The 15,685-nt window shown below is 35.8% G+C and overlaps 1 protein-coding gene across 1 annotated transcript in view; it reads right to left on the bottom strand.

Annotated features, from left to right (window-relative positions):
• The window catches only part of LOC135085468 (neuroligin-4, Y-linked-like), a 104,490-nt gene that overhangs the window by 34,782 nt on the left and 54,023 nt on the right, over positions 1-15,685 (bottom strand). The window contains exon 4 of the mRNA XM_063980264.1: positions 8,892-9,089. Within this exon, the coding sequence (XP_063836334.1) occupies positions 8,892-9,089 (198 nt within the window). The remainder of the gene's footprint in view (positions 1-8,891; positions 9,090-15,685) is intronic.

The following is a 15,685-nucleotide window of genomic DNA, read 5'->3' as shown; positions in this document are numbered from 1 at the left end:
TTCTAATTTAAAAGATTTATTGAAAAGGAATGCACAAAGGGTGGACTTACATAAAATTAATGTACTCGTAGTTCATTATAATTTATTTAATATGTAACGCAAACGTATTGTCTTAAAACATTTTGTAGAGTTTATAATTTCTAATCAAAATTAGATTATAAAGATTTATTTAGGTATTTCATGCAACCAAAATACATAAATAAATCCTGGAACAACAACACGGGCACACATACCGATCCGTCGCGTTTTTATGATGTCGCCCTACACAGGATAATGGCCCCGCTTGTTTGTGAAGCATCGGTTATTACGTTCAATGCTTGTCCGCGCTAGTGCTGCTAGTAACAACTTTTGAAAGTAAACACGCGATAAAAGTATAAAGAAACTCTATATTTCAAAGATTGTATAATTGAGAAAACAAAGTACTCGTAGGTACCTTGATGTCATATAAAGTAGAGCGAAAGTTAACTGTGCTTAGTGCGAGTTTGCATCGAACGTCGTGGCTAACAAGTGCGTTTAAAAATCTATAAGGATTTTAGTACTCGAAAGTATCCGCTAGGGACGCTGTACAATGTGTCATACTTTTTAAGCAGTCGCTAGCGATAACGTTTGATGTAAACTCACCCTAAACACACTGAAATGACATCTGGCAAGTCACATAGTTCGAAATCTGATTCATGAGGATGCGTTGGAATAAAGACTCAAGAAGGATCTGAAGGACTAAAAAATACCGTCCGGACGGCCCAGAAATTTAAACTTTACAGTATATTTTTTATTTTCTCTCTCTCTCTCTGAATTCCTACTGACAGTAATAATTTAAGTAAATAAAAAAAACATCTGACATTTGTATTTAGTTCACTTTTAGACTGACAGGTAGCTTTACCCTGAGGCCAGTGCAACAGAAGCTGTTTGCCTATCCATAGCATGTTCGCAACTTGACCCCCAATCGGTCAATATTGATATTGTAAATGCAAATGCATGTTGATTAATGCATCGCTATCAATAAGCGACAGATTCGATGTTATCTGACATGTAAATGATCTAAATCAATAGGGCACGTGAATTAATAATAATGTAGCTCTCTATACAGTGTCTAAAGAATTTTAATCCGAATATACTAGGGTTGTTCAAAAAGTAATGAGAATGGGATCCATTTCCATTTCAATCCAATGGTATTTCTAGACATCTCAAAAATTTGGAAAAAAAATGGGTAGGTAGTGTAGTTTTTCACAAAAAAAACTGGTAAAAAAATCATTTACGTAAGTTCACTATTGTCTTTAAGATTTACATTCACTAAAACACGAACTGAATATTTTAGGTACTCGGATAATGAATATTTTTTTGCTTTTATTTATTATTACTGGGTGTTGGATCTTGGCATAATTTTTTTTGTGTGCTTACACAGTAATTAATTAAGTAAAAATATTATAAAACTTATTTGTTGTTTATTTCTTAAACAAAAATACTTAATTAGCTTTATGAAAATATTTTTCCCTAGTAAAGAGAGAATTTACTAGTATTTTTAAATTAAAAACGCAAAATATTTTTTTAAAGTTTTGATACAAGCACCCTTTGATTAATTTTATTTGAACTTTAATTAAAATTCTAACTTTACGTTAATTACCATATTGACTTTGCGAACAAAAAACGCCCTTTTAACTTTTTACCAAATATTATTCACCCGTGGAAATTAAATTATGTGCAAAAAAAAGTTGATATTTTATTAATTTTTATATACCACGGCGTTCGGCGAACTTCGAACTGTCTATGTCCATCAGAAATAATATAAGAAAAGGTGCAGTAGTTTCGGAGCTTATTCAATACACACAATCAAATCTTCGTTTCGTTTCAGCCAAATGATGTCCACTGCTGGACAAAGGCAAATCAAATCTTACCTCTTTAAAATATTAGTGTAGACATTTTTTTGGACAAAGTATCGATAACATCTATCGACAAATAACAACGTTATTGGGAACTAGAGTTATGCAAATGGGTTTATTCCAACTCGTGTAGCTGTTTTACTCGCTTTGCTCTCCAATCATCATTTAGTGTCAATATTTATTGCTTCTTGAATACTTATTAATGTTTCAATAAAGCGGAAGATATTTCAGACTTCCATTTGTTGAGGATTGCCTTAAGATTTATGTACAAAGATAAACAATAAATCATCTTGGGTATTCAATTAAACGAGTTATTTTAATCTATATTATAGAAATTACGGGAAGGCGCTGGATGCCGGCCGCTACCAACCGGCCATTGTGGAAATCATTGGGGGAGGCCTATGTTCAGCAGTGGACGTCCTATGGCTGAAATGATGATGATGATGATAGAAATTACGTTATTAAAATTTAACGAAATTCTTTAGATGAATAAATGTATTATTATGTATTACTAAAATAAAATGAAACAATATTAAAAACTCAGTGCTACTTTATACGCTACGAGAGTTTGTTTAGTTAGTGAGAAATGGATTTTATAAACAAATATTTCTATAACTAATCCAATCGAACTTTTGTTATTAGATATAAACCATCCCAACTAATATTATAAATGCGAAAGTAACTCTGTCTGTCTGTCTGTCTGTCTGTCTGTCTGTTACGCTTTCCCGCTTAAACCTCGCAACCGATTTTGATGAAATTTGGCATAGAGATAGTTTGAGTCCCGGGAAAGAACATAGGATAGTTTTTATCCCGGTTTTTGAAACAGGGACGCGCGCGATAAAGTTTTTCTGTGACAGACAAAATTCCACGCGGGCGAAGCCGCGGGCGGAAAGCTAGTTAAATATAAAACTTTGCCAAAATTGAAATTTTTATTCCTATGATTTTACATACAAAAGAACGAAAACCTAGTACTGAGTTAAGTGTCTGTGAAAATATGGACCAACATTGGCCAACAGTGCAAGTCAATAAAGCAAACATTCATAATTGCATTCATAGAACTGATTCCATTTGCGTTTCATGAAGTTAAAATGAGAATCCGTAGAGTATCATTGTTATCGAATTCATTTATTCAACAGAATGGCATACGAAACAAAATTAAAAATATAAGTTGTTGAATGGTTTGGATTTATCTTTTGAGAAATAAAGTTATTATTTTTTCTCATATCGAAATCAATATTCTCACATTCGTCCATTTATGGCTCCAACTATTATCTTCATAGAGATGGACTGAAAAACATTAATTCAGATAAATACGTGCTCTCGTATCAGTTTTGTCTAAACCTTATGGACCTTTGTCTTCTTAATTTATGTTTATTAATATTAATTTTGTAATCGCCGTTTAAAAAGACAAAAAAGAGGCAATGAACATAGGTTTTTCGAAGCCAGCATTTTATAACACTTTTGACTAGAACTAATTGAAACCTCATCGTTTCATAATAATATAACGTTCCATACCTACATGAAATATTCATGTGCAGTCTACTTAAACTTGGTAGTCACCACTCACTGTATCAAGCTAAACGTTTTACGTGTACATTGCTAACAGCGCTGCATTTGCTGCTGTATTATTTACCCGACGACTGGTGCTGAATAAGTGAGGGTATTAGTGCATTAGGGCCTCTGGGACGCATTCAGATGGACGTTTACACAGCTTAATTACTTTCGGAAAACGTTAAAACTTTTGTGCAGCTACAATAGTGGTGTAAATTAGGTTTGCTGTGTGAATAGATTGGATGCATTGTCGCGTGGGTAAAATAAATGGAACTGTTGATGTTTTAATTACAACTTTTCTATGCATGTTTGAACATTAAGTAGAATTTTGTATTAATACAAATTACAAAATTACAAAATTTAATGGATGTTAATATGCACATAATCCTTAATGAGTTCTAAATTGTTAGAAAAAATAAAGTTGATTGTCTAAAATCTAAGTAGGTACTACTACTACTACTTAAGCATTTATGACAGCCTTTTGCCCGCGGCTGCACTCGCGTGAAATTAAGTTTATCACATATCGTCATAAATTATACACTATATGTTATTCTGGGTTATAAACAATAATAGTGTAAAGTTTCATCAAAATCCGTTTAGCAGTTTTTGTGTCAAAGAGTAACACACATCCAGACACCCAAACTATCGCATTAAATAATATTAGTAAGATTCATTATATGTCTTATTCCCGTATTCACAAACATTACTATGAGGTCTCACAGTTCGCGTGGATGCACAGGGTGACACACTATTCAACGCTGTGCGTTCCATTTGCTGCTTCACTTAAGCAAGCATCGTTTGTGAATACGGGCGTTATTCTTAGCATTTTAAACAACTCCTATGTTCCTTCTTGAGTTAGTTATTCAATGCCAGTTGGTAGTCGGGATTTAACATTGCTCCAGTCACGGATGCATTTCAGAGCACATAAGCCGTTAGGTATTGCCAGTTGGATAGAGGCGGTCTTGAGCAGTCTTTACATTCAGTTACGCTTTGAATTCTAAGTTATTTTCTACTAGAAATGAAATATGATCGTGAAATTATCTAAATACTTGATGCATTCACACCTAAGTGGTCATATGAAACCGCGTTTACAATCATCATCATCATTTAAACCATAGGACGTCCACTGCTGAACATAGGCCTTTTCCAATGATTTCTACAACGGCTGGTTGGTGGCGGTCTGCATCCAGCGACATCCTGCTACCTTTATGAGGTCGTCGGTCCACCTTGTGCATGGCGCTTACAATGAATAACCAGAAAACAAGTTCCAGTTACGTATTAATAAAAACCTATAAGTTAAGCGTGATTAAATCACCTTCCACCAATATGATCAATGAAATCGGACTTTCCAGTTTGCAATAATGCCGCGAGTCAGTACACGTCAGCAGTTTTAAAGAACTCATTTGAAATACAGGCTTCAAAAGCTATTATGCTGGCGAGAGAGCGAGCGAGAAGCTAATCGATTTTAAATTATAGCAGATTATAGCTTAATGGCCATGAAAAGGAATCAAAAATTTCAAATGCGAGCATCGTAACAATAGTACAGTAAGTAGCTTACGAGTATAGTAAAAAAATTGGAATAGAAAAGCCCTTCGTTACGATTTTTACACTCGTGAAGTTTATGATGGCGTACTGGTAAACCTCAAGGTTTACTTTATTTATTTGCTTGTCAAAGGGCATGGTAGTTTTCATAGTGTTATTTCATATGAATAGATACGTAAATGGCATAAGTATCCTACAAGAGTATTGAAAAAATACATCAAGTGTCAGAGCTTTAATTAAAACACCAATCTCTTACTAATTTTAATTGGAATTCCCACTTTTTCTTTTTTCATCTAAACGGGAATGGTGAATAAATCGAAGAGCTAGAAAGAGCCACATCATTCCCACTTGTCGGCCGTTTGGTGTAGTGGTTCAGAACGGACTACTATGCCGAGAGGTCCCGGGTTCGATCCCCGGCCGGGCAGAAATTGAAATGATGAATTTTAATTTCTGTGACGGGTCTGGGTGTGACTATGTATAATACTTATGTATTTAAAAAAAAAAAAAAAAAGTATATAAGTAGTATATCCGTTAAGCTAGCACCCATAACACAAGCATTAAGTTGCTTACTTTGGGGCTAGCTGGCGCTGTGTGAAATTGTCCAAAGATTTATTATTTATTATTATTATTATTACTTTCCACCCCTGGAAACGGGACTTTACGAGAGTATAAACAAGTTTGCATATTCATACTTTGCAACGCTACTGAAAATTGGTTTCAGGAAAGCTCCTGTATTTCAAACTACGATCTTTCAAATACCGATAAATGTATAGCAAATCAGGACAACATAATTGAGTGTTGTGGAAATCGCAAACATGTAGTTTTTCTTTTAGAAATTTAAAAACCTTGCAGGTAAAGTGTAATTTCTATAAAAACTTGATAATAACTGAGGCCTAACCTAATGTTTAATCAAACTGTAATTACATGAAATTTATGTAGATATCCAGCGAGAAAATAAGTAAGTAGTTCCTTTAATGTTACATTTTACGTCTTAACTACTTTTGTTTCTTCGAAAAGAAAATAATGTTGGATAATTTGAACAGCTACCGAATTTACTTAATTAAAAAATAAATTCTTGTTTAGAATTCAGGTATTTAGGATAATATTCCTGTAAGTTTCCATTGCGTATCATTATCTCGGTAAAATGTCAACTTTCAAGGCTGAAGTCAGAGACGCAGCGTCTTAATAATTAATGAATTCTTTGAATTATTTAGTACGAGACCTACCTAGCTCTAAGTTAGTTATGCAAAGCTTGTGCCTGGACTACAACTAACATTACTTATATATTAGCACATAACCGAGTCTATGCCCGAGGTATGGGAGCGACACGGGAGGGGTATATTGACATATTATGACATGACAGAGCATACAAGTCTCAAGGAGATAAAAACTCATAAACTCATTTATTTTTGCACTTTTACACGTCCCAATATTAACCCTACCACTGCTTCGGGACAATAAATGGGCCAGTGCTGAGAAGAAGCAGCGCAAGAAAGTCAGTCACTATTGTCAGCCTCCTTTTCAAGGGTTTAATACTCAATACTCAATCGTTTATTGCATAACCACATTAGCATTCACATTAGATCTTACAATTTAGGCAGTTATACAATGTTACATACAGTCTTTAAAATATACAAATAATAGTCATAAGTATTGATGCGAGCTAGGTAGTTAAACATTCCAAACATTTTTATGTTTTATACATAAAATCATCAACTTTATAGTAGCCCTTTTTCATTAAGGTGCTTTTAATGTGTGCTTTATGATGTGAAGTCTTGTTGTCTTTTGACCGTCACAAAAATACCCCTCTCGTCACCATACATCAGGCACTGACTCAGGTAAACGCTAGAACTTATAGATCCGTATTATGATACGATACTTTTCAGAATCTAAAATAAATAGGTAATACATTCAAGTCTGTAATTGGTCTGAATATGGAAATGAACCATCAAAAGCCTCAATCTATGGTTGACTGAGTATTGAGTTCCGTTCACGCACCTTAGTCTGATTAATATTCAGAGTAACTACAATCTTTGATACACAAAGAATGTTTAAGCGGACCTAAACCAATACTCTTTGATTTGAAGTTTGAAAAGCAACGATGTAATATAATTTAATGGCGCTAAAAATTTCAACACAAATAAAAGCAAACCTTAAACAGTGCTTGAATTAATAACGGAGTTGGCCCCGTTAATAGAGTTTGTTTTGGCATAATAATTTCTACCAAAGTAACGTTACGGGATAACATTTATGCCTATTATTCCGAAACCCTAGTACTGATGAAGGCACAACAAGTTAAACACTGTGGCATTTTATACCAGTTGTAATACGCACCATTTTGAAACAAAAAATGTACATTCAGACTTTCGTACAAACGCCAAGGTCTACGAGCTGGTGAACGCCAGACCTACGTCATTTTATAAAACTGAAAGTTTGGTCTGCGTATGCTTTTGAGAATAGCTGCCAAAGCCACGATGACCCAAAATTCATGATGCACCAACATTCTAACCTATATTGGGAGCATACGCTGACAAACTTTCAGCTTTTATAAAATGACGTAGGTCTGGCGTTCACAGCTCTTAGTCTAGTATCATTTATAAAAGTCGCGTAATATTTTACAGTTTACCAACAAACGTTTTTGCTCTTAGGTATTCAAATACCTAGTAGGTAGTACCTACATGAATATAATTACCTGCCTCATGAATATTAAAGGCTGGAGTCCTCGCGTGTCTCTACAAGTAATCGTTAAGACAATCGTTTGTGACACAGATAGGGCTTGCTGTTTACGTCTACATTATTCATCATTATTGTGTATTTGTTAAGTAAAAACTTACGAAAATTGTAGTTTTTATGCTCCTTTTTATAAAGTTTATTGTGTAGACGAGAAAAACACATATTCAAAGTAAATATTTTAGCGTTTATGTCATACCAATGTATGATATAAATACAGTATGCTAACATGATATGAAAAATCAAAATATCAACCTCTACTAATCTCGTGTAATCGTGGTTCTTCGCCGCAGTACGTTCAATACTTAAAACCTACGTAAGTCAAAACGACGAGGAAAGAAAACTGCCTTAACACATTGTACTGAAAGATGATGTCATTGTTTCTGCCTTCGCTCACTTAAACTGGACCCTTTGTACCTGGTCCAAAGTTAATTATCATTTATCTTCAGGCACTGCCAATGAAGTCAACAAGAAGTGCACGCAAGCAGCGCCAGTGCCGTGCCCCATCAATGTGACATTGGTCGGGTCTCCGCCAAAGACCGCCACGTTCTCCTTGATCCGATGTAATACAAATAAACTGGCTCCTTAAACTATGACCGGAGCATTTGGAACTGGTTAAGACTAGCTTACCTTCAGGAACTGCCAGTGACGTCAGCAAGAAGTGCACGCAGGCAGCGCCAGTGCCGTGTCCCATCAACGTGACATTGGTCGGGTGTCCGCCAAAGACCGCCACGTTCTCCTTGATCCAATGTAATACAAATAAACTGGCTCCTTAAACTGTGACCGGAGCGTTTGAAACTGGTTAAGAGTAGCTTACCTTCGGGCACTGCCAGTGACGTCAGCAAGAAGTGCACGCAAGCAGCGCCAGTGCCGTGCCCCATCCATATCACAATGGTCGGGTCTCCGCCAAAGACCGCCACGTTCTCCTTGATCCAATGTAATACAAATAAACTGGCTCCTTAAACTATGACTGGAGCGTTTGAAACTGGCTAAGAGTAGCTTACCTTCGGGCACTGCCAGTGACGTCAGCAAGAAGTGCACGCAGGCAGCGCCAGTGCCGTGTCCCATTAATGTGACATTGGTGGGGTCTCCGCCAAAGACCGCCACGTACTTCTTGATCCAGTGTAATACAAATAAACTGGCTCCTTAAACTATGACTGGAGCATTTGAAACTGGTTAAGAGTAGCTTACCTTCGGGCACTGCCAGTGACGTCAGCAAGAAGTGCACGCAGGCAGCGCCAGTGCCGTGCCCCATCAACGTGACATTGGTCGGGTCTCCGCCAAAGACCGCCACGTTCTCTTTGATCCAGTGCAATGCTGCTATCTGGTCCATCAGACCGTAGTTTGCTGGGGACCGCGGGAACTCGTCCGAGCGAGGGTTGAGGAAACCTGTGGAAGAAAGAGAGGGTTAGGTTTTGTTACATTGAAAGCAATCTTGCTTAAAAGGTAGAAATGAGACCAAAAATGGAACACAATTTTCCCGGCAGATTTTTATTTTCTGTTAGAAGAGGCTTTTAGCCTTGGGCTATATTTAGGAACACTGACATTGACAAAAAATGTCAGTTGGCTGCTTAGAATACTTATTTCTGATTCAATTAAATATTAAAATCTTTTTATGATACATTCCTGAAAGAGTACTGGCGATATGTCATTAACATAAGTTTTCTATACCTAAGTTTTACTAATGTGCCCTAAAGTAAGTGTGCTAAGCCTAAGTGAAACTTTATCGTTACTTTCCAGTGTTTAATAAAATATATTTTGTTTTTACTTTGATAACCTAAATAACTCAAAAATTTCTAAATTCCCGGTATTCGTTGTAAAAACAGCCAGCATTTTACTAGCTCGAGATCATATTGAAAGGATGGCAGTTGTTATTATTGGAATTCCAGACATTTGAGAAGCTCGCGAAATAAAAGAACGCCTTCCTATTTCAAAATTGAGATGATCAAAATATTGGCACGTTATATTTCAGATTTATTGAAGCGTAATGAATTTTGAAGCAATGTCTTTCTTCGTCAGTATCTTTCATCTTCAGAGTAATACAAGCTCCTTCTTAGTATTTTCCCTAAATTAGTCATCTGAAAAATGTTTTCCATTGAAATCAAATAACGTAGTGAACAAGTGTCGTCATTAAAAATGGTTGTTCTACCGCACACTCAATTAAGCAGTCAATGAAATTCTATTTATTGGCACTCGAATTCCGTTCCATCACTTGATTTCACGCATTTAACACTGAGAATTTCATTATCAATTCATTACAGCCTTCGACCACGAAAATGTGATACCTACCTATTACTTTAACCCGTATTTTATCGAAATTCTAGTTCTAGATCACTGTAAACTGTAACAATGTAAAATCAGAAAGCCTATTTCATATAACTTTATAATCGATCGAAATAAGTATCTTCCAAAGTCTGCAGAAAGACTATAATATTATAACCTTTAATTAGTCGCGTGGGCTCCATTGGATCCCAAGCGAGTTAGTGTCATATTTCGGCAAATATTACACGTACGCGACTGTGCGTTCTAGTAGCTTCCTAGCTCACCTGCTCGTTCCATCATCAGCGCCTTAAACTAAACTGCCTTGCGTTTCCGTATTATGATCTCTTATGGCCAGCCAGGCAGCGGTCACGTGACACTTGACTGACTTCTGACTGGAAGTTGGCTGGAATTTTCGTATTACGACGGTTAATTTGACGTTTGTAGCCTTGATTAGTTGTCAAAATTCGTTTCAATTAAGCCATTCAGTTTTCGTCGTCTTTGATCAACTTTTTGTGACTTGTTTTGATATAGTTTTCTGTTTTATACTAATTTTACAGAGTTTTACGTTATAACATGACTCAAAAACGAATAATAGGGTAATATAAACATGTATGACGAGTTTGTAATTTTCTAAATTCTTGAAAATGATGCTAAACTTCGAAGGCAACTTGGAGACCTCTGTGACCCTTTGCTATTTGATGAAATGCACTTAATAAAACGTTTGTAGTAAAGGTTTAGTAAGTAAACAATTAGTTCACGATTGGTGCAAAAAATTGAGACCGCATATTATTGTGTTGTGGCTGAGCTCGCAAGGGCTTCGAATTTATCACTTGAGAGATAGGCAAAAACCCAAGTAAAAACAGAAATAAGTACTTACGCCATTCTCAATAAAATTCCATAAAAGTTTGATTAGCAAGACAAATTAATTACGTCGTCGATGCAACGCAATCAAGTAACACCACACAATAATAAGTATTCGTGTCACTTGTACACACGAACATTCTCCTCAAACCCATGACGTCATCCGGCATAATAACAAGTACACTGTTATTTCTATTCCACCTAAGTTAAGCATTCAAAACAAAGGTATAAGTATCAAGACCCTACAAAGGCCCTCAGTATTTACACAAGTATTTACGTTACTATGGACAATCACACATTCGGTTCTTCATAAACACCATAGGGTTCCGAACCCAAGAATAGCACACAAATCTTACAGCATCATACATTAAGTATTACATTCCATTTCAATCTTAAAAGTTTTGGTTTAATGACTACGACTTATAAATTTATTTTTTGCGGGCTCAGCAAAATACACGTGTCGTATCGTTCAGAAATAAGTATAGTGCTTTGTATAGCAGCCGTCAATATAATTTTTCTAAGCGTTTGCTAACGAATCTGAATAGATATTAATTAATTTCATGTTTATTCTATGTCTATTCAATAATAATTATTTATTTACACCAGTTTTGTACGAAAAAATATGTTTAATACACAAATTATTGAATCGGTAAGGAACCGGTATTTCGTTAGGTCGATTTCCGAACGTCACCTCCATGCCAGTCTAAACCGGCCATAGACAATTTATCCAGGATGATCCCAGTGAGATTAACGGACGTCATAATACGAAAAAGAACAAGGCAGTTTTTGGCCGTAAACTGAACTGCCTGGAAACAAGCTGGATTTATAAAAGGTTGTAATACGACTGCTGGTTTGCACTTACCACGGCGATGAACAAACGTGCCAACAATACGTGAAGCTTACGCCCGTACTCACAAACTACTTTACTATGAGGTCTTACAGTGCGTGTGGACGCACAGGGTGACACAGGAACCAATCACAGAGCTCTATTCAACGCAGTGCGTTTTCTGCTTCACTTAAGCAAGCATCGTTTGTGAATACAATCGTGTCTTTTATAACTTACGTTTATTGGTTTATTTGTATCCTTACCCGGTAACAGACCTACTTTACCTCCATCTATTGTATTCCAGTCTATTCAACAATTCCAATTTGGTCTCGAATATTCTCATTGTCCGTCCCAAAGCTATCATTAATTTACATAAATGGCTAATCATTCAAAACATTAAACTTAGATTGTTCTGAACTACGGGCCTTGGGGGAAACAGGAAAACAACAATACCTCTTTATATTTATGTTTATGATTAAAACCCAAAGTGAAGGGGAAATTGGAAACGATTATGCCCAGAAATTCTAATACACGAGTATTACAGGAGCAGGCTGGAACGAATTTGGAGGATTATTTGCATGAGAATAATAATACAACTTTTCTAATGGCACGGGTTTGTTTGACTATGTAATGACATATCTATTATCTCGTATCACAAACCACGAGGACCGATCTTCACCCCAGTCAGTCCGTTAAAGTTGAGGATTGTGTCCCCTTCTGTTTGACTCTGGATGAATCATAATTCCATTCGTTGACGATTAATATTTATACGTATTATTTAATGATTTACTCATCTGACATCGTCATCATAATTTCGACAGAACTTGACGGGCAAAATATTTTCAACTAAATTAAATCCCAGGCACTGACAAAATCTGAGTTTTATTTTTACGAACCTTCTAATATTATTCCGTCAACGTCAATTGCAGCTTATTTTTCGTGACTATGCCTCATAAATATTAATTTCTTTAAATAAAACAATTACGTAAATTCTAATAATATGGATTTTAGATTACCACGATAGAATCGAATGGATTTCAAAAGTCGATAGTGGGCGCATAGCAATCGACCTGTAAGCCCCGAACAATAAGAGATTAACGCGATTGGAATAGAATATTCACGATCGCAATCTGTTTGATCCCGGCTCTTGTAATTGAAAAATGGGGAATTCATTACTTTCAAATTTACAGCTTCATGCATTTTTAAAACTGTTTTAATGTTTGCTTTAGAAACGACTAAAAAGCAGTTAGTCATCGCGCTTTGTATATGTCACCGTAAAATAGTGAATTCCGTCAGATTATAATCTCACGTACTTAGTTAGATTTTTACAATCTTACGCGTTATATTGTAAACTGACGGAGTTCACAATTTAACGTATATCGTAAATTGTTAACCGTATTCGATCCAGTTGGTTTATTTCTGGAAAAGCAGAAAAATTACGATTCCAGGAAAGTAATCAGAGTTCAGTTTATGTTTATGTCAGCCTGCCGCTTCCACACATACGAGTATAAAATAAGAACAAAGAATTCCCTGGGTGGTGCTCTTGGTGACGTATTTCATGCGAGCCAACTTTGACCTGATGTATTATGAAGAAGTATTTTAAATCTTTGATTTTACCTTGTTTTCTTTTTATATGAAAATAAAAGAGAAACGCGTAAATAAATACCACGTTTGTCGATTACAAATTAATATTCAGGATTTCAGTAACATTAATCTTAACAAAGACTATCACCCATATTCCCAAACGATACTTGCTCAAGTGAAGCAGCAAATTCAACGCACAGCGTTGAATAGAGCTCTGTGATTGGTTCGTGTGTGACCCTGTGCGTCCACGCGCACTGTGAAACCTCATATTAATGTCTGTGAATACGGGAGTATGTTGGAGTGTGGAGACGGGGATTAATAGTGCGTGAGTAATCCTACACAAGCTATAATGATGGAAAGAAAGAAAAGTGTTTACTCGGTTCATAACATTAAATGAAACAGTTTGAAAGTACATAATTATTGTGAACCGAATTGGCAACCGCTCAGCATGTTTCCTGCTATAAGGTACAACCCTACATAAATTTAGTGTATTTTTATTTATTTTTTTATTTTTATTTTAGTAATTTCATGAATCTCTTTTTCATTACCAGAAAAGAAATAGGTAATCAAATAAGGTATGTAAAAATGTCACAATAGTCTTTTGTAACTTAAAACAAGTGAAAAATGTTCGTAGGTACCTAATAATGTGCAGAACGCATAGAAATCGGGTTCGTAAAGCTTCATTTTACACGCAGTATTTCATCCAATCCCAAATTAAGTTGTACACAAACTTTGACATGGCACCGAGATTGATAAGAACTACGCCATAACCGTAAACCTTCGTCGGTCGTAAAGCTACGGCCCAAAAAGGTATACAATATACATCCCTTCTCGGTAATCAAATCATCTACAAACATTCGCGAAACTCTATTTTGTTTATGGCTGAATGTTTTTGAATTGTTATAGGGGACAATGGCCCAAAATGATCATTATTTTTTATCTTCATTAGTGTTCAGTCAGCAACACTATGCTAGTTAGGTAAGGGAGACAGAGGAGAGTTGTGACATGTTCAAGTCTCGAGATAAACAAATACGCGCAGTTGTTAGGTTGCCAAAAATCGACAATGGCACAACTCTCCTCGGTCTCCCCTAAGACATATTGTATTGACGAGCGGTAAATAATCCTTACAAATTACTAATAGCCCCGTTAACCTCTCGTGGTAAACTAAATATGCCTGAGTTTCGAGTGGGTTCATGACAATTGTCGAGCGGCGGTGGGGATCTAACTCGCGTTCCATGGATGATGAGTTGAGAAGTCCGAAACTAACACCGTTCAGCTATCGTCGCTCCAATTGTAAACACACAGTCGAATTGAGAATATCCTCCTTTTTTTAAGTCGGTTAAAAACGAATGGCCGCTTGTCGCTTCGTGCCCCTCTCATGCCGACTGTGTGTCAGTGGCTTTAGTTTTCAACTGTAATAGTAGATAAAACACCATACTGTATATTACCATCATTAGCGTGAAGCCAATTTAAAATTAGGTCTTTGACAATAGACGAGGCTTAGCTGAGTGCTTCGACTAAACGTAGTGATGTAACTTGTTTTAGATTTGATTTGTCGATGTTCAATATTATTTAAACGTTTTATATCCGAGTCAAACAATACAAGTTTTTTTCCAATCTGAATTAGGCCTTTTGTGAAACAAAACCCAACCACTCTAAGATTAAATAAAGTTTTTTTATAAAGATTTTGTTATAAAAATATAATAAAACTTTACGTATAATCCAAATACATTATTTCATTTGACTCTATTACGAAACATTTAAAATTTTCCGATATTCTCCAGCCAGTTTTTATTAAACGTAGCCTCGAATTTTGGTAATTATTCTGTTATTTTAAAACCATTTCATAAAGGCACCGCATTATTGCGATCTTTGATAGCATCTACATAATTATAACGTGCTCTTATCTGAAAGCAATTAATTATTGTGGAATCCTATGAGTCCCAGTGGACGGCGCGGGCCGGAGAGGGATCAATGCCATTGTAATTTTGCTGTAATAAAGCATTGTAGGTACTATATTTTATTGCACGCTCGGTTATTCATTTGAGACTGGTTTTATTACGATTAGTTATTTGATTAAATTATCATTGCTTATTTTATGAAAACCGTAGAATTTAAGATATTTAATTAAAATACCTTTAATGGTATTTAATCGGTAAAGCTATTCGCATATTACGTCTATTTGAGGGCATTTCAGCGAACACTTGAAAAAGTTTTGCGTGCATTATAAAAAGTAAGCAAGAAACCGATGCAATTTTTTTATTAAGGTACGAGTATTTGTCGATCATTTTTAGTTAAACCTAGAACGCCAGTCACAAATCAGAGGCGTTCTATCTTACTGTAAAATGAAAACTATCGACACCGATACAGCCCTATCAAAGCTGAGCAACGTTTGAGGTCGTTGTTCCTCCTAGTGGGCCGACTTATACCACGTCTTTAGTTTCAAAGCTTT

Source organism: Ostrinia nubilalis, chromosome 2 (genome assembly GCF_963855985.1).
Source record: "Ostrinia nubilalis chromosome 2, ilOstNubi1.1, whole genome shotgun sequence".
Taxonomy (NCBI): domain Eukaryota; kingdom Metazoa; phylum Arthropoda; class Insecta; order Lepidoptera; family Crambidae; genus Ostrinia; species Ostrinia nubilalis.
Note: the sequence above shows the minus strand (reverse complement) of the source record. Positions and strands in the feature narration are given on the sequence as shown.